General features: G+C 44.1%; 3 protein-coding genes across 5 annotated transcripts; 2 read left to right on the top strand and 1 right to left on the bottom strand.

The window, feature by feature from the left end:
* Nucleotides 1–5,169: 5,169 nt before the first annotated feature.
* APBB3 (amyloid beta precursor protein binding family B member 3) lies at nt 5,170–12,619 on the bottom strand. 3 transcript variants are annotated; one of them, XM_044664537.1, is made up of 13 exons: nt 12,471–12,619; nt 11,475–11,638; nt 11,272–11,348; nt 10,979–11,039; nt 10,316–10,462; nt 9,713–9,840; nt 9,347–9,352; nt 9,052–9,166; nt 8,858–8,942; nt 8,226–8,309; nt 7,769–7,884; nt 7,346–7,537; nt 5,170–5,790 (listed from the first exon to the last, which is right to left on the bottom strand). In XM_044664537.1, exons 1-13 carry the CDS (start codon nt 12,517–12,519, stop codon nt 5,548–5,550), a joined length of 1,467 nt encoding a protein of 488 aa, XP_044520472.1. In that variant the 5' UTR covers nt 12,520–12,619; the 3' UTR covers nt 5,170–5,547. The 3 variants fall into 3 exon arrangements, with proteins under 3 accessions (XP_044520472.1, XP_044520470.1, XP_044520471.1); XM_044664535.1 differs by lacking the exon at nt 9,347–9,352 and having other exon boundaries at nt 9,052–9,196; nt 12,471–12,599; XM_044664536.1 differs by lacking the exon at nt 9,347–9,352 and having other exon boundaries at nt 12,471–12,599.
* Nucleotides 12,620–13,092: 473 nt separating this feature from the next.
* Nucleotides 13,093–15,627, top strand: LOC123237565 (SLC35A4 upstream open reading frame protein). The gene is made up of 3 exons (XM_044664552.1): nt 13,093–13,107; nt 14,630–14,728; nt 15,227–15,627. The coding sequence occupies exons 1-3, from the start codon at nt 13,093–13,095 to the stop codon at nt 15,422–15,424; spliced, it is 312 nt and encodes a 103-aa protein (XP_044520487.1). The 3' UTR covers nt 15,425–15,627.
* A 112-nt stretch (nt 15,628–15,739) lies between these two features.
* LOC123237558 (probable UDP-sugar transporter protein SLC35A4) lies at nt 15,740–18,355 on the top strand. The gene has a single exon (XM_044664542.1). The coding sequence runs from the start codon at nt 15,970–15,972 to the stop codon at nt 16,930–16,932; it is 963 nt and encodes a 320-aa protein (XP_044520477.1). The 5' UTR covers nt 15,740–15,969; the 3' UTR covers nt 16,933–18,355.
* Nucleotides 18,356–23,887: the final 5,532 nt, after the last annotated feature.

Here is a 23,887-nt window from a genome sequence, read left to right as displayed (position 1 = left end):
CAAATATGTACGAACAAGCTACAGAGAAAATAAAGTGGAAATGATCCTCAGAATTGAGGGGTTGGCCCAAAGACTGCTTGCCCTTTGATCCAGCCATGCCACTGTTGGGTTTATACCCCAAAGAGATCATAGGGGAAAAGGCTTGTACAAAAATATTTTTAGCTGCGCTTTTTGTGTTAGCAAAAAACTGGAAAATGAGGAGTTGCCCTTCAATTGGGGAATGGCTGAACAAATTGTGTTATCTGTTGGTTATGGAATACTATTGTGCTGAAAAGAATAATGAACTGGAGGAATTCCATGTGAACTGGAATGACCTCCAGGAATTGATGCAGAGTGAAAGGAGCAGAACCAGGAGAACATTGTACACAGAGACTGATACACTGTGGTAAAATCAAATGTAATGGACTTCTCTACTAGCAACAATGCAATGATCCAGGACCACTATGAGGAAACTATGAGAAAGAATGCTATCCATATTCAGAGGAAGAATTGTGGGAGTAGAAACACAAGAAAAACAACATGCCTGATCACATGGGAGAATGGGAATATAATTAGGGATGCTGACTCAAAATGAGCACCCTATCGCAAATATCAATAATATGGAAATAGGTCTTGATCAATGGTACATTTGTAAAACCCAGTGGAATTGTGCATCAGCTGTGGGAGGGGGTGGGAGGAGGGGAGGATAGAACATGAATCCTATAACCATGGAAAAATGTTCTAAATTAAATTAAAATTTTTTTAATTAAAAAAAAAAAGAGAATTGAGGGATTTGGAAAGGCTTCCTATAGAAGATGGCATTTTAGATGGGACTTGAAAGAAGCCAGGAGGCTGAGATGAGAGAGCTCCAGATATGGGGGACAGTTAGTGCCTTGTTCAAAGACAGCCAAGAGTCATTGGATGGAAAAGTACTGGGGGGAGGTGTGAGGTGTGAAGACTGGAAAGGCATGTGGGGGGCTAGGTAAGAAGGGTTTTGAGCACAAGCTTGTATTTGATGCTGGAACAGATTAGGAATCACTAGAGTTTATTGTGGAGATAAGGTAGCATGGTCTACCCTGCTTTTTAAAAAAAAAATCACTTTGGCAGCTGATTAGAGGATATCAGTGGGGATACTTGTGACAGGGAGGTCCACCAGTAAGCAGGTTATTGGTCTGTGAACTACTTGAATGCAGGGATTGGCTTTTACCTCTTTATCCTTAGTGTTTGCTACATAGGCAGTCAGTAAATGCTGACTGATAGTCCAGGTGACAGGGGCCTGCACCAAGGTAGTGGCAGCATCTGAGAGAAAGGGTTATATTCCAGAGATGTTGCAAAGGCTTTGGCAACTGATTGGACATGGTAATCAGAATTCAGCCAGCCTAGGGGATTGAAAAAATGGAAGTGCCCATAGCAGAAATAAGGCAGTTTGAAGGGAATAAGGTTTGGGGGGAAAATAGCAAATTTGGTATTAGACATATTGAGTAAGATATCTAATTGATCATCCAGTGTGAGATGTCAGAAAGGCAGTTAGAAATGTGATACTGGAGGTCAGCATAAGTTAGGGTTGGGAGAATCTATGAGGGCTGATGAAATCACCAAGCAAAGTAGTACAGAAGGGAAGGCCAAAGCACAGCCTTGTAAAGCCCAATGTCTCCTGACCTATGGGGAAAGGGACTCGTTTGACCTGGTGTACCCATAGGAGAAAGTTCAAAGGATAACACATTTCTGTGATGTTTGTTTTACAGTTTAGAAAACGCTTTCCTCACAACAATCCTTCAAGACTGATAGTATAGGTTACCATTATTCCTTTTTTATAGTTTGAGGAAGGTGAAAGAGAAATGCCTCGAAGTTGAAGATAGGTCTAAAAGGCAGGTAGAGTATGCTCCATCCTGCAAGAACTAAGTGCTAAATTTTCAGTGTGACTATTTACATCTCAGAAATTAGCAACTAGGGGCTAGACTGGACCACCAGGCCTAGAGTCTGGAGGACTGGCCTCCAAATTTGGCTACAGACACTTCCTAGCTATGTGATGCTGTGCAAGTCACTTAACCACAATTACCTAGCCCTTACTACTCTTTGCCTTTGAATTGATACTGACAGATAGCATGGGTTTAAAAAAAAAAATTGACCATGGCTACAAATCAGAGATTTGTTTTTTTCTTGACTGTCTACACTCTAAAGCAAATGTTAATATCAACTAAATTTAAAATTGTGTCCTGTTTGGATCCTCCTGGAAATCCATTTGTTAAACATTTACCAGCACATGCCTGAAGCCAGGTCCCCTGAATCCCAAGTAAGGACTGCTCTCAACTCTTCTGGGTTGCTGCTTCTCACCTCATCACCCTGGGCCAGCTTCCCAGTTTGGGGCAGATCATTGCCTTAGAACTTGATGGGAACTTTTAAATTATCTAGTCCAGGTGTAACAGCCTAGGGGTATCTTGAATTGGGAGGGGGGGCAAGGCAGAGAAATTGTATCTTTATTTTCACTAACCCTTAATTGAAACTATTTCCTTCCAAGAGGAACATAGTAACAAGCATTTTACCAAGAAAAGGTACATAGGCTTCACTAGACTTGCCAAATGGGTTCATGATTTTTTAAAAAAGTTAATAACCTCTGATCTAATCTGTCAGCATCTTTTTACAGAAAAAAAACTGAGACCAAGAGAGACTATGTGCCTTACATCATCATGCTGGCTTCTAGTCCCAAGTACCAGAGTCAAATTCAGGCTAGTAAGAGTAGGTGCACTGCCAAACTGACATTCCTATTGCCATTCCCTTGCTCAATAAATTCCAGTGGCTCTTGATTATCTCCAAGATAATAACAGTAATGACTAACATTTATATAGAGAGCACTTTAAGACTTACAAAGCACTTACATTTCACTGTAAGATAGGTACCATCATGAGCACCATTTTGCTGATGAAGCAACTGAGGATGCTATGCTTCTACCTATTCAGTGTCATCTCAATTAAACTACTAAAAAATTATTTTGTTGAACTAGAAAAAAAACAAAATTCATTTGGAAAAACAAAAGGCAAAGAATATCAAAAGAACTAATGAAAAAATGTAAAGGAAGGAGGTCAACAGTGCCATATTAAGATATAATAAATATAGCAAAAATGAATAATATGGAAAATAGGTATCAAGTGATAGCATTTGCACAACCCAATGGAATTGCTTGTCAGCTCTGGGAAGGGGAAGGAAAGAGGTGAGAGAAAGAAAATGAATCATGTAAACATGGGAAAATATTTAAAAATTTTAAAAAAGAGAGATCTAAGCTTTTGGAATATAAACTCATTTAGTAAAAAATGCTAAGAAAACTTGACAGCTGTCTGGCAGAAAAAGAAACTAAGAATAGACCAATATCTTAATATAATTTACCAAGATATGGTCAAAATGGATACATGACCTAGACATAAAGGGATATATAAAAAATTAGAAGAGCATGGAACATATTACCTATCAGGTTTGTGGATAAAAGAATTTGGGAATTTACAAGAGATAGAGAGCACTTAAGGATGTAAAATGGATAATTTTGATTATATTAAGTTAAAATGGCTTTCTACAAATAAAATTAATGAAACTAAGATTTAGAGGGAAAGTTTTAAAATTAGGGAAATAATTTTTATAGACAGTTTCTCAGATAAAGGCCTCATATCTCAAATATGTAGAGAACTTTATCAAATTTATAAGAATATGAATTATCTCACAACGGATAAATGGGCAAAGGATATGAACAGGCAGTTTTTGAATAAAGAAATAAAAATCATATGAAAAAATGCTCTAAATCATTATTGATTGGAGAAATGCAAATTAAAACAACCCTTTGAAGTACCATTTCACTTATCACATTGGCTAAAATTCTGGAAGAGGAAAATGACAAATATTAAGGGGTATACATAAAAATCGGGACACTAATACATTGTTGGTGGACTTGTGAATGTTTTAGAGAGTAATTTTGAATTATGCCCAAAGAGTTATCAAATTATGTATACCCTTTAATTCAGCAATACCACTTTTAGGTCTATTTCCCAAGGTGATCAGAAGAAAAAGAATATGTTCCAATATACGTTCTAAAATATTTTTAGCAGCTCTCTTTGTGGTGGCAAAGAACTGGAAATTGAGGGGATGCCCATCAGTTGGGGAATGAGTAAGTTGTAGTATGATTGTGATGGTGTGTTGTAAGAAATGACAAGCAGGTTGATTTTAGGAAAAACACAAAGATTTTCATGAAGTAATGCAGAGCCAAATGAACAGATCCAAGAGAACTTGTATACAGCAACAGGAATATTGTTCCTTTTCTAATACAGGGTTGGGAGGGAGGGAGACAACTTGGAACTCAAAATATATAAAATGAAAAGACTTTTAAAAAGAAACTGAGACTGAAAATTTAACTGACCTGTTACAGTAAGTGTCTGCGGCAAGCTTCAAATAACCCCACTCCAACACTCTACTCGCTGTACCACTCAGCAGCCCAAGGCAAATGTAGACTCTCTTTGGCATGTAAGTCTTGAGGCCTTCACAGAACATAGCTTCAACCTTCCTTTCCACCCTACTTGCCTTCACTCTTCTGTCTAGTCGAATAGGATCTTAATATCACTCATATATAACAATCCATCCCTATATCTGTGCCCCAGGTCTGGATTGTACTTTCTTTACCTCTTATAATCCCTGGCTTCCTTCAAAGTTCAGTTCTAATGCTTACATGTAGAAAATGAAGCTTTTCCTGACTCCCCCAGCTGTGAATGCTTCTTTGCTCTAATAGCTTATATTTCTTTTCTGTTATATTTATAGTATTTTATTATACTGTTTTTGTATTTATTTGAAAGTGTACATATTGCGCCCCCACAGCCCTCCCCCAATAGAATTGTCAGCTCCCTAAGGACAGAGATTTTCACATCTTTTTATTACCAGCATCCACACCAATGCCTATAACTTGGTAGGTACTTAATTAATGTCTATTGATAGCTCTAATTGATTAAGTGCCTGATCTCTAGGATTGGAAGATAGTAGTTTCACTCAAGAGATTCCCTCTGCTTTCTGGACCCCCTCACCCCTTCTGCAAGAGGAGATACTAGTCAAATTTCCCCCAGGATATATTCTTTCCAAATGAACCATCCATAACTACTAGCACCAAACACAGAAACAGCCACTGACTCCTTCCTTGGCAGCACAGTCACATCCAGCGAGGCCACTCTGAGATTTTATTTGCATTGATTTTGCTAAAAAGTGTTGCTGAGGTAGAGGCAACTGCCCAGGACTGGACAGGGACAGGGGTCACAGGAACCAGGAATGAGGAGGGAAATGGGTCTGGGATAGGGGCAGAGGTTGCAGTCAACCCAGAGAAGGCTAATAAATATTCAATATAAATCATTAACATATTAATAGAAGAGATAGGGATGGGCCAGGCAGGAAGATGAGGGGTAAGTAAGGAAGACTCCATAGATAATAGGGGCAAGTGAGAATAGGGAGGTGTTAGGGTGGCTAGTTGGGCTCCTAGAATATGAGTGGTGTGAAATTGCTGGCAGGGCCCCCAAAGCCTCCCTTCCCAACCTTTCCCATCTCAATCTAGGGCATATGCAGTAAAGAGGGTTTTAGTCGGAAGGAGTCAAGGAAGGAGAATACACCTCTTTTACGGGGGGCGGCCCCTGCACCTCCAACTCCACCTTTGAGCAAGGGGAGTGAGAGAGGCAAAGGTCCTCCTGCAGAGTCCACAGAGCTTGTCCTTTTGAGTCGAAGTCGAGCCCGGGCTTGGGCACCCCGGGCTTTCCCTCGGGCAGCAGAGGCCACAAGACATTTCTGGTACTGTACCTAAGAAAAGGGATGCAATACAATCCAGTACAATATAACAAACACTTACTTTGTTTTTTCATTGCCTATTTTTATTCCTTCAATTTCTTTTTCTTGTTTTATTGCTATAGTTGGTATTTCTAGTGCAATATTTTTTTTAAACCCTTAACTTCTGTGTATTGGCTCCTTGGTGGAAGAGTGGTAAGGGTGGGTAATGTGGATCAAGTGACTTGCCCAGGGTCACACAGCTGGGACGTGTCTGAGGCTGGATTTGAACCTAGGACTTCCAGTCTCTAGGCCTGACTCTCAATCTACTGAGCTACCCAGCTGCCCCCATAACAAACACTTATTAAGCACCTGCTACTATATATAGAAACCTGTGTTAGTTAAGGAAGGATATACAAATTTGAGGTAAGATACTATACCTGTACTCAAGGAGCTTACAATCTAATTGAGGGATAAGACACCATATTACCTAAGTATAGTAGGGTTATAAAACAAAAGTATTCTCTGAGGTCCAGGAGAAAGGAGGAAGGTTGTTACAAAGCAAGAGCATGCGGGAAGGAATTCTGGAGCATATGGTATTTAATTTAGGTTTTAAAGACTGGGTAAGATTTCAACATGTGAAGAAAGGGTATTCAAATTGGGAATAGTGTGAACAAAAGAAAAGAGACAGCAGATCAATCACATTGCATGTTTGGTGGACTGGGAATACTACAATTTGATTAGACTACAAAATGCTTAAAGGAGAGTGGCATAGTAAGGCTGTAAAGGTAGAGCAAACCATACTGAGAAGGTCCTTGAATGCCAGGCAGAAGACTTTGAAGTCTATTTGAGAGGTAAAAGGGGTAACTAAAGCTTTATAAGTGGAAGGTCTATACACAAGATTCTTCTGGCAGGAACATGAAGGCTAGAACATGAACTAGAGCCATCCAAAGATGCCATTCTTTTCCAAAGAAGAATGGAAGGAGGCTACTACCTTCCAGGAGATAGTACTGAGGGCCCATACTAGGGTGGTTAGGATGAAGAGGGGGATGGACTAAGAGATGTTATAGAAGTAGAACTAAGAGGACTTAGTCAGATGGGACATGAGGAAGAGAGAAGAGAAGGGTTATGAAAGTGAAGGACCCAAGGGAAGAGAGAAAGGATGATCACATGGGAAATTCTACAGGGAAAAAGGATGAAGGGGAACAGGAATCTAAGGAAGAAGAAATTTGTATGGGACAGCCAATGGGGAGGAAAGGGCAGCATCATCCTTTCTGACTACTACTAAGCTCCTTCAAGCTAACTGGAGAAAGGAGTTGGTCAATAACTATCTTCAGCTAATGTTGTTTGTCTGATCAGCTACCTCCATCTGAAGCCTAAGGCCTGCACAAAGGAAGTATCTAAATGACTCTGGTCTTTCTGTTGCTTATAAGCAATTCCCAACTAAGAGGAAAAAAATCCATGTAGGCCAAGGAACTGCTAGAGATCAAGAATTTTATGTACCATAGTAAGGAATGAATTAGGATTTCCCAAAATACCATCCTGCCCCTCCCTCATCCCAGAGCAAGCTCCCCCAACCCTCAAAGCTCACCATGCATGCGGCCTGAACAGCCTCAGATAGTGCCCCAGCATGAGGCTGGCACCAGAAAGCAGCACACTGGAACCGTTGGTGACCAAGGTCAGCAATGAGTCCGAAGGTGTGAGGATCATGGCCAACACCAATGAAGGTCACATGTCGTACTGGACACTGCCACAATGGCTCCTCTTCTGCACACAGCTCTGCCTGTCCCTTCCCCCCACCCCCAATATGCAGTCATCAATGGGGGACTGGCCCCTTCTCAAGACCTCCCCCTCCCACAAATGCTCCCACTTGACCCCAAAGACCTGGCTTCAGTCCCTGCCTGAGAGATCCTGCCTTAGGACTCCACACATTAATGCAAGATCTCAGTCTCTTCCCCTTTCCTTCTGAAACCGGATCTCCTCTAGCACTTTAATGGTTGCCAATCCCTATTACCTGGGCAGGCAATGCAGTCATGAGTGAGTCAGAGACGCTGAGTATAGTTGGGGCCCAGGAATGATGGTCCCCCTGGGATGTCAAGGCCCCAATGGCTTCATTCAGCACATCCATCCCTGGGGGGGTGGGGATACACACATTGCAGCTCCTATCCTAGTTCAAAGGAATGGGTTTCTAAGGGGTGGACCTCAGGGAGACTTTAAGACAAAAGGCCCTCTAGCTCACTTTGAGAGAAACTGAGCAGGGTAACCAAGTATAAGATCTAGGGTAGGGAAGGGAGGGTCAGGCCTTAAGGCTTTTTACAGTTAGATCTTACAGGGAGATGTAAAACACTTCAAGACATAGACATTTCAGAATTTCATGTCTTGTTTCTCATCCTATGTCCATTCCATTGTCCTCCACCCAGATCTGCCTTAGATTTTCTCCTTGCCCCAGCTGACTGTTCCCAGTTTCTTACCCATGGCCTTGCTGACTGGCAGGGTCCCAACGTAGAGAGCCTCATACTGCTGGGCAGCCTGACTCACCGCATCAAGAAGCTCCACTGAGAGGTACATAAGATCACTGTGGGCCCCCTCAAAGTGAACATCCCTACCCAGAGTAACCATGCAGGTGCAGCACTGGAGATGAGGACCTCCCTACTCCCACCACCGTCAAATCTGGGACCAGGTAAGGCCTACTACTTCTAGCACAGTGATGGTGAACCTTTTAGAACCTGAGTGTCCAAACTGCAACCCTCACACCACATGTGAGCCCTACCTCCCTTACCCCAGACAGGGGAGGGAGGAAGTGCTCCCATTGGGCTGCTGGGCAGAGGGGTGGGTGATATGAGAAATGTCCTCAGGCAGGATGGAGAGGGAAAAGGGAGCAGCCCCCTCCAGCATTTGTGCCATAGGTTTGCCAGTACAGATCTAGGACCTCCCACTGTATGGCACAGGAGTAGCAGAAAAGGCTGGTCACAAAGTATGGGCAAAAACTCCTATGATCACTTTCCCTCCCACTATAGCCCCCACCCAAGCTATCCATCCAACTCCACTAAAATTATTTTGATGGCCTGTGGTCCCCACTCTTTACCCCATCCTCTGGCTGTACCTTGCCTGGGTAGATCCTCAGGGGAGATGGGGTCCAGGGAACATCGAGGAGGATCACCACTCACCCCTGCTCTCTCTGACAGAATCTGCAACATAAACACTCTGGGGTCGGGGGTGAGAGATCAGGCGAGGGGAACTCTTGAGATTCAGCCCCCTTCAGCCCCCTCCTGCCCTATCCCATTCAGGGCCCCTCACCTGGGCACACAGCCCATGCAGGGCACTGGCAATGGCCTTGGCTGGAACATCACAGCGAAACACGTGGCATTTCAACATGCAGGTATCCTTGTCACCCGCCACAAAGGCGAAGTCCCTGTGAGGGGGCAGGGATGGGGTTGGGAAGCTGAGTGATGGGAGTGAAAAGGAAAGACACTGGGAGAAGGGGAAAGATAGAAGAGAGGACATCTAGAAAAGGAGAGAGGTCTTCAGAGTGAAAGGGAATAGAAGGAAGTGAGGGAGGAGAATAGAGAGGGCAGCAGACCTGAACACTCACCTGTCCCTGATCCAGAAGCATGTGAGGAGCACAGGGGACAGTCAGTCCATACCTTTCCTGCTTCATCCCCATCCTTCCCACTCCTTTCAAAGGCAGGAAGTAGCTCAATTTGCCCTCCCCCACAAGGTCCATGCCAGAATATAGAGGGGTGTAAGCATCTATCAGGGTCAAATCTAGGAGAGATCTGGGACCAAGGTCCAGCACTGCAAGGTCAGAGGACCAGGGTCTGGAAGGGATCCAGAATCAAGGTCCAGCTCAGCAAGGTCAGGGGATCCATGTCCATGGGGATTTAATGTCAGAGAAATCACCCCTGGGGGAGGGGGCATGTGAATCTTCAGGAAAATCAGTTGTCCAGGAATTTCTCACCGGCCATTGGTGCTGCCCACACCCCAGACTCGGATGTGCACAAGTGGCTGACAGTGGATTAAGCTGTGGTCCAGGGGATTCACCAGACTCATTGTGTCCTTCTTCAGAATCATCAACATGTTCTGACCCTACAGATTCCCCAGGGGAGTTAGAGAACAGACAAAAGAGGGTTCTCATGAGTAATGAATGACCTATAGGTGGTTCGAAGGTGATATTGTGGCTGAGAATGGCTTCTTGGAAAACAGGGCAGGAAGCTGAGTCTAAAGAGCCAGATCCCAAGTCTTGGAGATGGGGGACAGAGGTGGGGGGGGGGGGGTCAGAAAGTTCTATATGCCCCTAGAAAAGCTAAAAGGGACTTTAGAAGTGATCTGGTTCAAATGAGTATCAGAATAGGGAAGCCTTTGTCCACGATTACACAGAATCCAAGTTGTTAGACTTCAAAAAACCTAGTGTGCCTACCTCTAAGTTTGAAGGTCTATGGCTGGGACTGACCAGAGATACTGATCATTCCTATCCAGCCTCTGAGTCTTTCTAACCCAAGCCACAGGGGAGGGAAATTGAGAGAGAATAATAAGGGTCCAAACAGCCAACAGGTAGGCTCACCTCACCCCAGGCCCTAGCAGGTGGACGGCTTTGACCCCGGCTCTGTGCCAACTGTTGAATGCAGTTATTGACGGCAATGCTGCTCTTTCCTGGTGCCAAGTCCTCCTCAGGCACCTCTACCCAGCCCAGAGATCGTACTGCAAAGCACTGACAGATAGTAGGGCCAGGTGGAAGAAAGTTATTTGGGGGAGAGGGGGGTTAGGAATTGTAGGGATGAAGTGCAATACGGTCAAGATATTCCTCTACAGATACATTTATACAGGGTGTAGGTAGATATTTTACAAAGTACTTGCCTCACAACACCATAAGGAAGATAGTACAAGCCTCTATTTTACAAGTGAGAAAACTAAAGTTCAGAGAGGTTAAATGACCTGGCCCATGAGCACACAGCTATTACTAGCATCATCCTATCAATAAGCCCATCATCCCCTATGAAAGGAGGGGGCATAATATAACCCATGATTACCACTTGGCTCTAGAAATACAGGCCGTGATCCCCTTTGTACCTAAAGATACATATTCCCATGACCTTTCCCTACCACCCCATGTCCTGAGATCTTTCTGGTCCAGGCTCCAATTCTAAGAGCCCATTAATGCCTGCTTCAACATTCCCAAATGATCCCTGATGCTCAAAAGTAGGCACTGGTACCCACCACCCTCTACCTTGGAGCCTGGTTCCATGTTTCGGATGTAGGCTTCTTCCCCACACCAGGGTAGAGAAGTCCTGAAACAGAGCAGGGCTAGTGAGAGGAGGCTCCCCATAAGGAGTGGCACCAACTCACTCAGAACCCAAAGAGCCCAGAACAGGAGATATAATTCTAAAATGGTAGCCAATGACCCAGATGATTGACTTTGGTCATCCAGCCACAAGTCAGATTATCCAACTGCCCTCTCCCTCCCTGCCTCCTGGTGGGGGGTTCAGCAGACAATGAGATTCACATCCCCATCCTGATTACCTTCGGTCCAGTGAGCTTTCCAGGCTAGAGAAGGATCTCCCTTTAGGGGGTCGTAATCCCCAAGACCCTTCTGTGCCCTATAGAGAAGGGGGGGTATATCAACTTAAAGTCAAATGTGTAAGAGATCAGGGATCCTACCAGGAGGATTACTATCCCCTCCAACCCCACCAGACATCACCATTCTCTCTCCAACACCCACATACCGAATCAGGTGGTATAGAATCCCCAGGTTCCCAGACTGGGCGCTGCCATTGAGTACTGCCACTGGGTACATGCCAGTAATAAGTGCCAGCAGCATCATGGATCTTCCGCCACCCAGGAGGTAACCCTGGCTCTCCCTCTAGGCTCTGGTCACCCCATAAGTCATCTGTAAGAGCACCATGATCAAGAGAGTGAGCCCTAGAGTATTCAGACATATTCAGCCCCAGCCACTAGGGTCAAATGGAGCCAGAATGGGCCTTAGAGATCATCTCAACCAACTCTCTCATTTTGCAGATGAAGAAAAATGAGGCCCAAAGGGATCAAGTGATTCACATTGAGTCACACAACTAATTAGCAAGGGACTCCTTTCCAAGTCCCATACCTTCTTGACCCTTATAAGATTTGTGAATTATTCCTTAATTTTATAACTTCGTTTAAATATAATTGGCTTTCTTTGGAAATCCTATGTATTCTACTTTATGTATTTAAAAACATTATTCTGAGAAGAGGTCCATAGGTTTCACCAGACTGCCAAACAGGTCCACGACACAAAAAAGAGTGAAAGATCCTTTAGCTACATCTTCCCCCAAGCTTCCTCCTCTCTTTGGTCCCCGATCCTAGCAAAATTTCTTTCTTTGGGTTGTACATATGTCTGAGATGGGAAGAGGCACGACGGCTGTGCGGTAAGCTGAGTTTGAAATACAAACCAGGGCTCTGCAGCTACAGCTACATCTGGAATGATAGTCTCTGGTTTCCCTCAGTTGCTCCCTCTTCAGTTCAAGGATGCAGCATCTCACTGTCTCCTGATCCAAGCCCTTCACAGCCCCCGTCCCTCTTTCTGGGCATCTGGTCCTACTGGGTCCCGCATGGATCCTTCGGCCCCTGTCTCTTCCAATCACTTCTCTGCCACCCTCCCCTCCCCACCATCCCTAGCTCTCTAGTCTCCCGCTCTCCCCAGATCTCCTGGGTCGCCCACCCCACCCTGGACCCTCACGCACCGTCGCAGTTGACCAAGATGATAGCTAACATGTAGTCCTTGCCCAGCATGGCCCCGGCCCGTCCTCCCAGCCTGACTTCAGGGATGCGGCTCCTACAAGCCCGGCCCCTTCTGCGCCAGTGAGCCGAGCCCGAGCTACACAAACACGGGGCGGAGTCGGGCCCGGTTCGGGTCACGGTGAGCTCAGTGGCACAGGAGTGCTGCGTCCGCGGGCACGCAAATACGCAGGCGCGGGGGGAGGGGGAGTTGGCTGCACAGACACGTGCCTACGTGTGTCACGGCGTGCACGCGAACCTAGTCGGAACTTCTGACACCTGCCTTTGAGCCACTATGAGCTCATCCCTTCTAGCAGGGTGGGGACCTGGCACGAAGCGTGGCACACACCCATGCAGAGCCTAACGGGTTCCCAGGTCGATCCCACAGCCTAGACACACACACATTTCCCTAGCAAGCACACCTCACACTCACCCCCAGCTAGCACTCTTGCACACCTACGTTAGGATGCCGTATTTGGGCATTAGACAAAAACTCGACATCACGCGGCCTCGCCTCACCAGGCGTCCCCGGAAGTCGCGAAGCGTGGGGGTGTGGCCGCGGCTGCGTACTGAACGCGCCCGGGGAAGATGGCGGATGACAAGGTGAGTGTCCATGCAAGCGTGGGGCAGAAGGGAGGCGAGATATTCTTTCTCCCCCAAATCCCAACCCCCAGAAAGACTATCTGAGGTTTCGAGCCAGTTGTCTCAACTTTATAAACTCAGCCCCGTAGAAAGAGATGTAAGCTAGGCGTCCAGGACACCTAACTTCTGATTCTAGCGCTGACATTTAAACTTGCTGTGTGGCCTTAGGGTAATCACTTCCTCTCTCTGGGCTTTGGTTTCCTAGTCTGTAAAGGGAGAGGCTAAATTATCTGATATTTAAGAACACTTCTTTAGGCATTCTGCCTTTTCAGAAGGATTTGAATGAGGAGAAATGGCCGGTCGGGTTTAATGTGTCAGCCTAGTTTCTCTGATCTCCCGCCAGTGTTCTCCTGCATGAAAATAATTTGTGACCCCCATTCCAGCTGTCTCAGGTACCCTGTTCCATGGCCCAGGTTAAAACTTCTGCCTGAAATGGTAGTGAGTTGCCGAGTACTCTTTACCGAGGAAATAAGTGTTTCTTCTTCCAATCCTCTTGTCAGTATCATGGCTTATGATGTTTTAAACAAAATGGACCCTTAAATGTTTGATGCAATGGCATGGGGAAACCGTGTACCATCAACCCTAGGAAAACTTTTGGAGACTCAAGAGTTGGTAGAACAATTTAGTCCATCTCATTCATGAGCAGAAATCCCTTTTACATCTTTGGCAAGTAAATAAATGCTTCCAGTCCTGAAGACATGTCTAGTGATGGGGGAGAGGGTATGTACTCACTGGTATTCTGAAGTAACCCATTATTTCACTTTGGGATGTAATTGTTAGAGGGTTTTTAGACTCCCAGGGGAGCCAACTCAGCTTCCCATCATGTCCTCCTTAGCTTCAAGCTCAGTTTAAACTATTCTGGGAAATATTTGGCTTTAGGGGAACAGATTTACCCAGACCAGGGATAGCTTTCATCTGATCCAAATCCCCTAGAGCCTATTGTCCCAAGGAATGTTAAATCCCCTATGCTACTAAGTCTCACTCTCCTTAAGATAGTACTCAATGACAATATTTGCTCTTAATGCTGGAAAGAAAAAATATCAAGTTTAGAGCCAAAGAATTTAGTCAAGAAAGAATTCTCAATTTGACCTATATACTAAGTCCAGTTTTTCATCTATCTATGGAAAGGCTGAAATATTGAGTAATTTGTATGGAAAATAAAATTGTATATACTATTTCAAAAGGGAATCCCTTGTGGATAATGGTTTGAGGCTCCTGCCTTTGGGACATCCCTTTTTCCCAGTAATAATCTTTGGAACTGACAATGTTAGACCAAGGTGAGGACAGTGAAAGAGTGACCCAGAAAGTGGAATACACCTTGCCTTAGAAAGCAAATGGAATATATTAGGAAAATCATGATTTACTATTTCTTTGGTTCTTCCTGTTTCCTCTTGATCCTAGACAGCCATTGAAGGGAGGATGGGGGGACAGGGTTCAGTTGACTTGGTCAGACTGTAAGTAGAAAGCTTCTCCCCTGCCATAGGACTCGATGCCAAAGGTGAAAGACCTGGCTTTCCTAAAAAATCAGCTGGAACATCTACAACGACGACTAGAAGAGGAGGTCAAGACAGGTGTGGAACAGGTAATTGGCAAAGTTGGCATAAAGGCATAAATATACCCAAATAGTCCCCACCTAATGTCACTTAGTAGTGGGCTTAATATCTCTGATGTTTGGTTCATTTCTAAGTCACATTCTCCCTCCCTTTGGTGGCCACATCCTATATACTAATTATGTTTGCTACAGTTTTGTAGTGGAATATAGGCAGGAGCCACATAAGTTATAGAAAGTCGATGGTGACATGAGGTTAAATTACTAAATGGCAGAGGCTTAAATGATTAGACTGGTGGGGGTTGGCTAGGATTCTTTCTAGGTTTTCCAGCCAAACAAACTTGAGAAAATATCTCTGTATACTTCAGTTTCTATACCTGGAATTCAGGGGTAGTTTGGGACTAGGCTCTACTTAGAAAGCTCCTGACAGAAGAGGGAAAGAGGGCCTTTCTCAGGCTTGTTGCTAAGGCATGTATCCCAATTTGAGTTTTACTCCATGTTTTCAATGCTATCTGACTGGCTTTCTTGCAGGAAGGATCGTTCCTGTCATCTCCTTTTCTCAAGGGCTTCCTGGCCGGCTATGTCGTAGCCAAGTTGAGGGCATCAGCGGTGATGGGTTTCGCAATTGGTGCATGCACCGGCATCTATGCAGCACAGTCCTATGCAGTACCCAATGTCGAGAAGACCTTGAAGGATTATCTCCGGGCCCTGCGTAAGGGACCTGACTAGTACACTCTCAGCAGTCTTCCCTCCAAAGCCTCCTCAGGAAAACCCACTGCCCTCTGAGGACAAGCCTTGGAATCTGGGTCAGCATGGATAGGCAGCAGGACTGACTATATAGGGTCATCAAGGAAGGCTAGCTGTCTTGCCCCATCTCTAACCTCCCTAGCTACTTATTTTCAGTTGCCTCAGCTATTCTAGACCACAGATGTTTTCTCCCTGTCTTCTACCCATATCCTTCTTTTTGTCTTCCAGCATCTGTGCTTCTAGAGTATTGTCTCTCTCTTTTTTCTTTCTTTCTTTTTCCTTCTTTCTTTCCTTCTTTGCTTCTTTCTTTTTTTTTTAAGGAAGGGGTAGATAAGTCCCTATTTCCTCTACTTATGGCTCTAACCTATAGCCTACCTAGTTTCTTGTTAATTTGATAATGTATCTAGAATTTGCCTTCCTAGGAGCTGGCTCCATCATTCAGTTTTACTTGATGGACTATAAACTTTCCCCCCACTCTTACTTTTGCCATTACTTACCCACCTAAGGCCTCAGTTGGTAGAGTGGGGATGAATGTGGAGGAAGGGGGCATACCGGGCATAGGGCGCCCGAGCCAGGCCCGATGGGTGCTTATGCTCCTCTTGTCCACAACCATGTATGGTGCCCATGCCCCACTGCTGGCCTTGTGTCGAATAGATGGCCATGTCCCCTTCCGTCCCTCTTCAGCTGTGCTTTGGACCGAACTGACCAAATTACTGCTATCTGCATTCTCTTTGATGGCCAGGAGGCAGCCAAGACTATGGGACACTCTGCCTTGGCGCCAGGCTGCCCCTTTTGCACTTTCTGCACTGCTCTATGGTGCCAACAACAACCTCGTCATTCACCTGCAGCGGTACATGGACCCAAGCACCTACCAAGTGATGAGCAACCTCAAAATTGGCAGCACAGCTCTCCTTTACTGCCTCTGCCTGAATCGCCGTCTTTCTGCCAGGCAGGGGCTGGCACTTCTGCTACTGACTGGTGCTGGAGCCTGCTATGCTGCTGCAGGCCTCCAGGATCCGCAGGGCCTCCTCCCACCATCCCCAGCAGCAGCCATGCCCCTCCATGTGACTCCCCTGGGTCTGTTGCTGCTCTTGCTTTACTGCCTCATCTCTGGCCTCTCCTCAGTCTACACTGAGCTGCTCATGAAGAGGCAGCGTCTGCCCTTGGCTTTGCAGAACCTGTTTTTGTACTCCTTTGGGGTACTTATGAACTTGGGGCTCTATGTGGGAGGTGGGCCAGGCCCTGGGCTCCTAGAGGGTTTCTCAGCCTGGGCAGGGCTGGTGGTTCTGAGTCAGGCCCTTAATGGATTGCTTATGTCAGCCATCATGAAGCATGGGAGCAGTATCACCCGTCTCTTTGTCGTCTCCTCTTCACTGATTGTCAATGCTGTGCTCTCAGCCACCCTGCTTCACCTCCAGCTCACGGCTGCCTTCTTCTTGGCTCTCCTGCTTATTGGTCTGGCTGTACATCTCTACTATGGAGGCCGGTAGAGCCAGAGGACCTGCCCTCTGGAGCCATTTTGCTCTCCAGTGCTATTAATGCTGGCTTGGTGTTGCTTCAGTCAACATTGTCCTTTCTAGTGACCAAGGACTCACCTCTTGGAGAAGGTGCTTTTCTTCTTCCTTGAACAGAGATGGAAGGTCCATCAAGGATGTTGGAGGTTTTCCTTAGGGGTAGTTCTAGACTGCCCTTTTCACTGATCTTAACCTCTTTCTAGCCTATCTGCTGCCCCACCTAAATCATTACACCTCTTCTTTCCCAAGCCTAGTAGCTTCAGCCTATTTCCTCATACTGTTCCCAGCCAGAATCCCTGATAGAAGTGCCTTTGAGAGGAGAGAGCTGCAATCAGGCCCAGGGAAGCCCCTGGTAGAAGTTGAGGGGAACCCATGGAGGCCTGAAGCAGAATTGAGTTTTTGCCAAGGAAACACAATTGTTAGCTCAAGTTTGTCCCCTAAGTTCTGACATTACCCTTCTGTTCCCATCATTGTGTATTGGGGAAATGGATCCTGCTTCTATCAACTACTGCCTGGAAGGTCTGAGACCTAGCTGTTTTTCTGCTGTCATCCCTGACTTCTGATCATTGAGCCACCTCTCTTTTCCACTCCATCCCTCCTGCCATGATAATTTAAACTCTGACCTGGATTGCTAAGATGTGGTCTCTGGAAACTAGTCTGAGTAGAAGGCAGAGAGAGCCTTTTCCTATATTGAGTGCTGAGGCTCTTCCTTGTCCTCATAGGTAATGCTTGCTTGTCCAGTATGTTTTTTTTCTAGCCTATTAACTGGCTTATTCTAAGTCTGTTTCCTCTTTATTCTCTCAGCCCCCATAGCAGTGCACCAAAAAGCCAAAATGTTGTAAACAACTTTGACCTCCTCCTGTGCCCCATCTCAAATTTTCCAGGAAGGTTCTGTCAGTACTAGGGTCCATGTTGTCTGGCAGTGTTACCAGCCTCCCCTCTACCCCAACCTTACCCATTCCCTTCCAGCTCTAGCACTTCATAGGAGAAATTCAACTGCTCCCCTCCTTGTTGCTACTCTTTCAGAGTCAAGACTGAGTCTCCTTAATTGAACTAGGGCTGAGCCTTCACAGGTTCACAAGGAATGCTAATGCCCTCCTCTCTTATGGCCTCCACCTTTTTGATACAGTTTGGAGAGTTCTCATCAGCTCTGTTGCTCCTCTACACTCCTTCTGGACTCTGCTTCTGCCAGAAAATATTCTGTTCTTAGAGTCTCAGTCTGGCCACATTTTCTGAGATATACCCTTAACTTCCTAATAAGAAGGAGACTCCTTTACAGGGGTAACTTAGACTAGGGCATGTGGGATTTTTCCGTAGGTCAATCAGTGTTTCCTTAACTGCATAAGCAATAAGGTCTCAATAAAGTGTTTCTGGAAGTAGGGATTTCCCTACCACCTTCCATGATGTGTTGTGTCCTCTGTAAACCCCTGGTGTTAATTGAGCTCTTTGATGCCAAGTTGAGCCTGGAGAGTCTCACATACACCTTAAGAGGTAGGTTAATGTTGGTGCCATGTTATAGTCTCCATGAGGCCAGAATGATTTGTGTTTTCATTGAATTCTAAAACAAGAATGAGGAAGTAGAGCAGAAGTCCAAACCCAGGCCCTTTCGTTGCAATATATTCCAGTGGGGGGGGGGGAAGAAACCCCAAACTTAAAATTTCCAACAGCTTAATTTACCCCTCATTCTCCTCAACCCACTGCAATATGGCTTCTGACTCTAGTCACCTGCTATGAAACAATTGCCTCAGAAATTGCCAGTCACTTAATGACTGAATTAAATGCCCTTTTCCCTATTCTAGGCCTCTGATCTTTCTGTCACTTTTAATATTGTTGATATTCATCTCCTGGGTAATCCATTGGCTTCTGTCCATGTTCCTTAGCTGAATCATCATCCATCTCCTGGCTTTTTTAACATGGATATATATTATCCCAAGACCCTCCTCTCTACACTTTCTCCCTTGTCAAATTCTTCAGTTCTCATGGGTTCAATTATCTTTTTGCATAAGATTCCCAAAAATCTATATCTCTAGATCCCTAATCTCTCAAGTGCTAATAGTATTTTTTTCCATTTATCTGCCAAACCGCTCCTGGATATCTAGTTGACACTGCAGATTCAGAATGTCTAAAATAGCTGATTATCTTGACTGCTGCCATGCTCACCCCTACAACCAGCACTTTCATTTTTTCCACATTTCTCTTTGAGGGAATTGCCGACTTCCCAGTAAGAGAATTGTAACCTCAAAATTGTCTGTTCTCTCATCTCCATCTCCCTGATAGTCACTTGTTTAACTTTTTCATGACACTTCCACATCATTTCTCATATCTTCTACCCCCTTTACAGAAAATTCCCTGTTCCCTAACCATGACCTATTTTTCATTTTCAATTAAGTATCTGTCAGTGAATATTAAGCATCTGGCTGCCTCAGTTATAGGATGCCATTTTGCTTTGGTACAGGAAGTTTACTCACCGGAATTCCCTGTACCAGAGAAATTAAAAGTATAGACCAAAAAATAATTTTCGAGGCACTTAGAGAATCAAAGATACAAATTGTCCCTTTCCTTAAGGGTCTCACGTTCCATTGGTGGCTGCAGCAAGTACACATCTGAAGTAACTTCTCCTTGAAGGAAAGTAGAACTCCGAGAGGTAGAGGTAAGGAGGATAAGCATTTCAGGCAGGGCCCACACCTTTTTCAAAGACATGCAGGCAGGAAATGAAATGTTTTGCAGGGAATAGCAAGGAAGCCAGTTTGGCTGGAATGTAAGGTACATACTAGGAAGTAATAGGAAATCAGGCTGGAACTATAAACTGGAATCAAGTTGTATGGAACTTTAAGTGCCAAAGGAGTTGGTATTTGTCCTTAGGAAAGAAGGAGGCACCAATGTTTCTTAAACAAAAAATAATAATAATAATAATAATGTGCTTTAAGAATATCAGTTTAGGGGGCAGCTGGGTAGCTCAGTGGATTGAGAGCCAGGCCTAGAGACAGGAGGTCCTAGGTTCAAATCTGACCTCAGACACTTCCAAGTTGTGTGACCCTGAGCAAGTCACTTGACCCCCATTGCCTACCCTTACCACTCTTCTACCTTGGAAACAATACACAGTATTGACTCTAAGACATAAAGTAAGGGTTTAAAAAAAAAAAGTATCAGTTTAGTGGGGACAGCTGGGTGACTCAGTGGATTGAGAGCCAGACCTAGGAATGGGAGGTCCTGAGTTCAAATATGGCCTCAGACACTTCCCAGCTGTGTGACTCTGGGCAAGTCCCTTAACCCCCATTGTCTAGTCCTACTGCTCTTTTGCTTTGGAACTTAAATACGATATTGATTTTAAGATGGAAGGTAAGGGTTTAAAATATATATATTTCAGTTTGGTGATAAAAGGCAGTTTTCAGATGAAGAAATCAAAGGTATCTATCGTCCTATGAAAAGTTGTTCTAAATCACTATTGATTAGAGAAATCCAAATTAAGACAACTGAGGGTACTACCTCATACCTATCAGTATGGCTAATATGACTGAAAAGGAAAATGATCAATTTTGGAGGGGATGTGGGAAATTGAGACTGATGTATATAGGTGGGATTGTGAACTAATCCAACCATTCTGGAGAACAATTTGAAACTATACCCAAAGGGCTATAAAACTGCATATCCCAGAAATACCTCAACTAGAACTGTATCCCAAAGAGATTGTGTGTGTGTGTGTGTGTGTGTGTGTAAATTTGACTGCTGTTTAAAGGAAGGATGAGAGGACACTGGAGACAAGTGGTCTAATTAAGAAGCTACTGCAATAGTAAGGTGATAAGGCCTGAACTAAGCTGATGACCAAGTGAGAATAGAGAAAGGGACCAGAGGCAAGACAGTGAAAGAATTGGCCAGAGAGTGATTAATATGGAGGAGAGAGAGAGTGAAGAGTTAATTGTGGCTGAGATTGTATACCTGGGACTTGAAGGGCAATGCTCTCACCAGATATTAGGAAAAGATAAATAAGTTCAGTTTTAGCCATGTTGATTCTGAGATTCCTCTGGTTCAAACTAGATGGAAATGCCTGTCAGGTATGGGACTTGGGCTCAGAAGAAAAATGAGGGCTAGATATGTAAATCAAACATCTGTATTGGGGTAAGGTGGGATAGGGAACAAGAACTGCTATGCCTCATGCACTGTGCTAAGTACTTTACCAATATCTCATTTAATCTTCACAATAACCTATGTTGTACTGTTACTCTCCTCACTTTACAGTTGAGGAAACTGAGGCAGATAGGTTTAAGTGACTTTCCCAGTGTCACAAGAATTATGGAAGGTCAAATTTGAACCCAGATCTTCCTGACTCAAAACTCAGTGCTCTGTCCTTTGTCCCCTAGCAGCCTCTACCTAGCTATTCTAGAGATACTCGTTGGCCCAAAGGTAGGCTGTCTCATGCATGGTGCAAGGAGAGAAGACATTCACTAGGTGTCTGACTATAGCTAAGTTACTTACTTTCTCTCCGACTCACTTTCTTCATCTATAAAAAGGATAATAGTAGCACTGACCTCACAGGATTGTTAAGTATAAAATGAAAAAATGTGTGTAAAGCACTTTGTAAACCTTTAGAGCTGTTATACATATGAGCTGTTATTATTCAAAAACGGGAGGAAGCTTGGAATAAGAAAGATGAGAGGTTCTTGTTTGATTGGTTGGATTTTTGCTTTTTTTCTTCAGTTAGAAAAGAATTGAAGTCCTGCTGAGAGAGAAATAAGAGACTTGAAGAAAGATGAAATTTGCATTAACTCTGAGAGGGACATAGAGACACTCCAGGAAGAGTAAAAGGATTACAAAAAAGTAAAAAAATGAAATGACAAAGCTAGTTTAGATACCATGAATGTGGACCCAGTGGGCTGCAGATAATGAGGTGATCTCAGGATAGAAGATATTAACAGGCCTGAATGGACCTAGGTCAAGGGAGCAAAGGATTTTGGGTAGCGAACAAGATTTGGCTAGACTGGTCAACTACCATTCAACCTGGGAAGGGAGAAAAGTGAGACTAGAGTAGAACAGACTTGGGGTAGGATTTGTAGATCAAAGTGAATATAAAAAATAGGTTTAGGAAGAATCCAACAGAGGGAGAGATAAGACAGGAGGTTATTATTAGAGGATATAGTGGTTGAAGATCTTGGAGGGGACCCAAATATGGGTGAGATTAAGATCTAAAGCATGAAAAGGCTGCTAGGTGGCTCAGTGGATTGAGAGCCAAGTCTAGGGGGGTCCTAGGTTCAAAACCTGGCCTCAGACACTTCCTAACTGTGTGACCCTGGGCAAGTTACTTAACCTCATTGCCTGACTCTTACCTTGGAGCCTTTTCAAGGTATGGATTCTAAAACAGAAGGTAATGATTTAAAAAAAAAAAGATCTAAGACATGATGATCTCTGTGGCCGAACTGTTGAAACCACAGGCTGTGGTCTGTGGTTAAAATGCTTCCTTTCTATTAAGAAAAGAGAAATTTTAAGAGTAGAAAGTTGTATGCTCTGTCAGTCACAATTAGAAGGTTTTGATTAAACTTTTTATGGCAAGATAGGCGATGATATATGATTGTGATGAAATACTACTGCACCATAAGAAATGATGAACAGGTTAATTTTTTTTAATCTGGAAAGACCAACATGAAATTATGAAGAGAGAAACCAGTAGAACCGAGAGAACATTATATACAACTATAGATTTAATATTTGAAGGATAATTTTTGAATGTCACATCCAGGGAAAAAAACCAATAATTGGAAACACAAAAGACATATTTATACACACATTTTTGGAGCTGGGTGATGCATTCTGTGGTGTGGGAAGTGGGGGAGGTGAGCAGAGATACCTGGGAATTTTAATGTAACCAACAAACATTTTTAAAAAGATACTATAGGAAAGTTATTTACTGGGAAATTATTAATTTGTCCAGACAAAATGTATCAGTAAGGAAATTTTTAAAAATATGTAATGGAAGCCAGAGTGTTTGAAGATGCATCTCAAGGATAAAGATGGTCATGTGTCAGTAAAAAGAGAGTGTTCTAGAGTCAAGAGGACTTGGGTTCTTATTTGGGGTCTGATATTTACTATCTTGTGTGACCTGAGACAAATCACTTAATGTGCTTAAGCTCTATTTTCCTCATCTTTACTCTAAATAGAGAAGTTGGACCAAGGTCATGGGATCTTATTCCAACAGATGAAGAAACAGATCACTGGTTTGCCCATGGTCACTCAGATAGCAAGCATCAGAGGCAGAAGGTCTTCCAACTCCAGTCAGCATTCTTTTCTTTCATACCCTCATTAGATAGTTTCTGAAGTCACTTATACATCTAAATCTAAACCCCAAACTGAGGTACAGAGGAAAAACCATGAACCAGACACTGCATTCCTTGTGAAAGGAGGATGAGGGACCCAGAGGCAACCACAAGGATCTGCGCAGTTATATAGAAGTGGTTGTATGGCATTGGCTGCCAGAGGATCTGAAAGTGGCAGTGAAAATCAAGCAATATGAGAACTATTTCTCTTAGCACAGGGTGGTCTTTAGTTAGTAGGCCAGAGGGAGAAGTGTCAGCCACCAGGGATGTAGTGTCTGGAGAGTCAAGTTTTAGTGCACCCATAAAAAGGAAAAAATAATAAACTGGAGAGATCTAGGAAGAGGAGATGTTTGTTAATAATACTTGAGGATTTCCAGAGGCACAATGGAAAGACAGTGAAGAAGAAGAAAGCGATTGTGTAGGGGAAAGGTTACAATCAATAGGGGCAAGGTGTATGTAGCAGGAGTGGGCAGTTTTCCTCTCAATAGATGCTAAAATTGAATAATCAAGATTAGGAATACAAAGAAGGGAGTTTGCCAGGACAGAGCAAGTGCCAGCTGACTGGGCCTCTCTATATTCCAAGGTTCTGTAATATTACACATTTTCCTCCAAATTCTAGGGAGTTG

The sequence above is a fragment of the Gracilinanus agilis genome, chromosome 2 (genome assembly GCF_016433145.1).
Source record: "Gracilinanus agilis isolate LMUSP501 chromosome 2, AgileGrace, whole genome shotgun sequence".
NCBI lineage: Eukaryota > Metazoa > Chordata > Mammalia > Didelphimorphia > Didelphidae > Gracilinanus > Gracilinanus agilis.
The sequence above is the reverse complement of the archived record's forward strand: the minus strand, read 5'-3'. Positions and strand labels throughout refer to the sequence as shown.

What these genes read in the sequence shown, in the direction of transcription:
- LOC123237565 (XM_044664552.1), top strand. An exon ending in TCAAGACAGGTGTGGAACAG is followed by an intron (nt 14,729 to 15,226) that starts GTAATTGGCAAA and finishes GCTTTCTTGCAG; the next exon opens with GAAGGATCGTTCCTGTCATC.
- APBB3 (XM_044664535.1), bottom strand. Translation starts at nt 12,519, where the DNA reads ATGCTGGGCAAGGACTACATGTTAGCTATCATCTTGGTCAACTGCGAC. An exon ending in GCCAGTCAGCAAGGCCATGG is followed by an intron (nt 7,885 to 8,225) that starts GTAAGAAACTGG and finishes CCACCCCCCCAG; the next exon opens with GGATGGATGTGCTGAATGAA. An exon ending in TGACTGCATTGCCTGCCCAG is followed by an intron (nt 7,538 to 7,768) that starts GTAATAGGGATT and finishes GGGAAGGGACAG; the next exon opens with GCAGAGCTGTGTGCAGAAGA.
- LOC123237558 (XM_044664542.1), top strand. Translation starts at nt 15,970, where the DNA reads ATGAATGTGGAGGAAGGGGGCATACCGGGCATAGGGCGCCCGAGCCAG.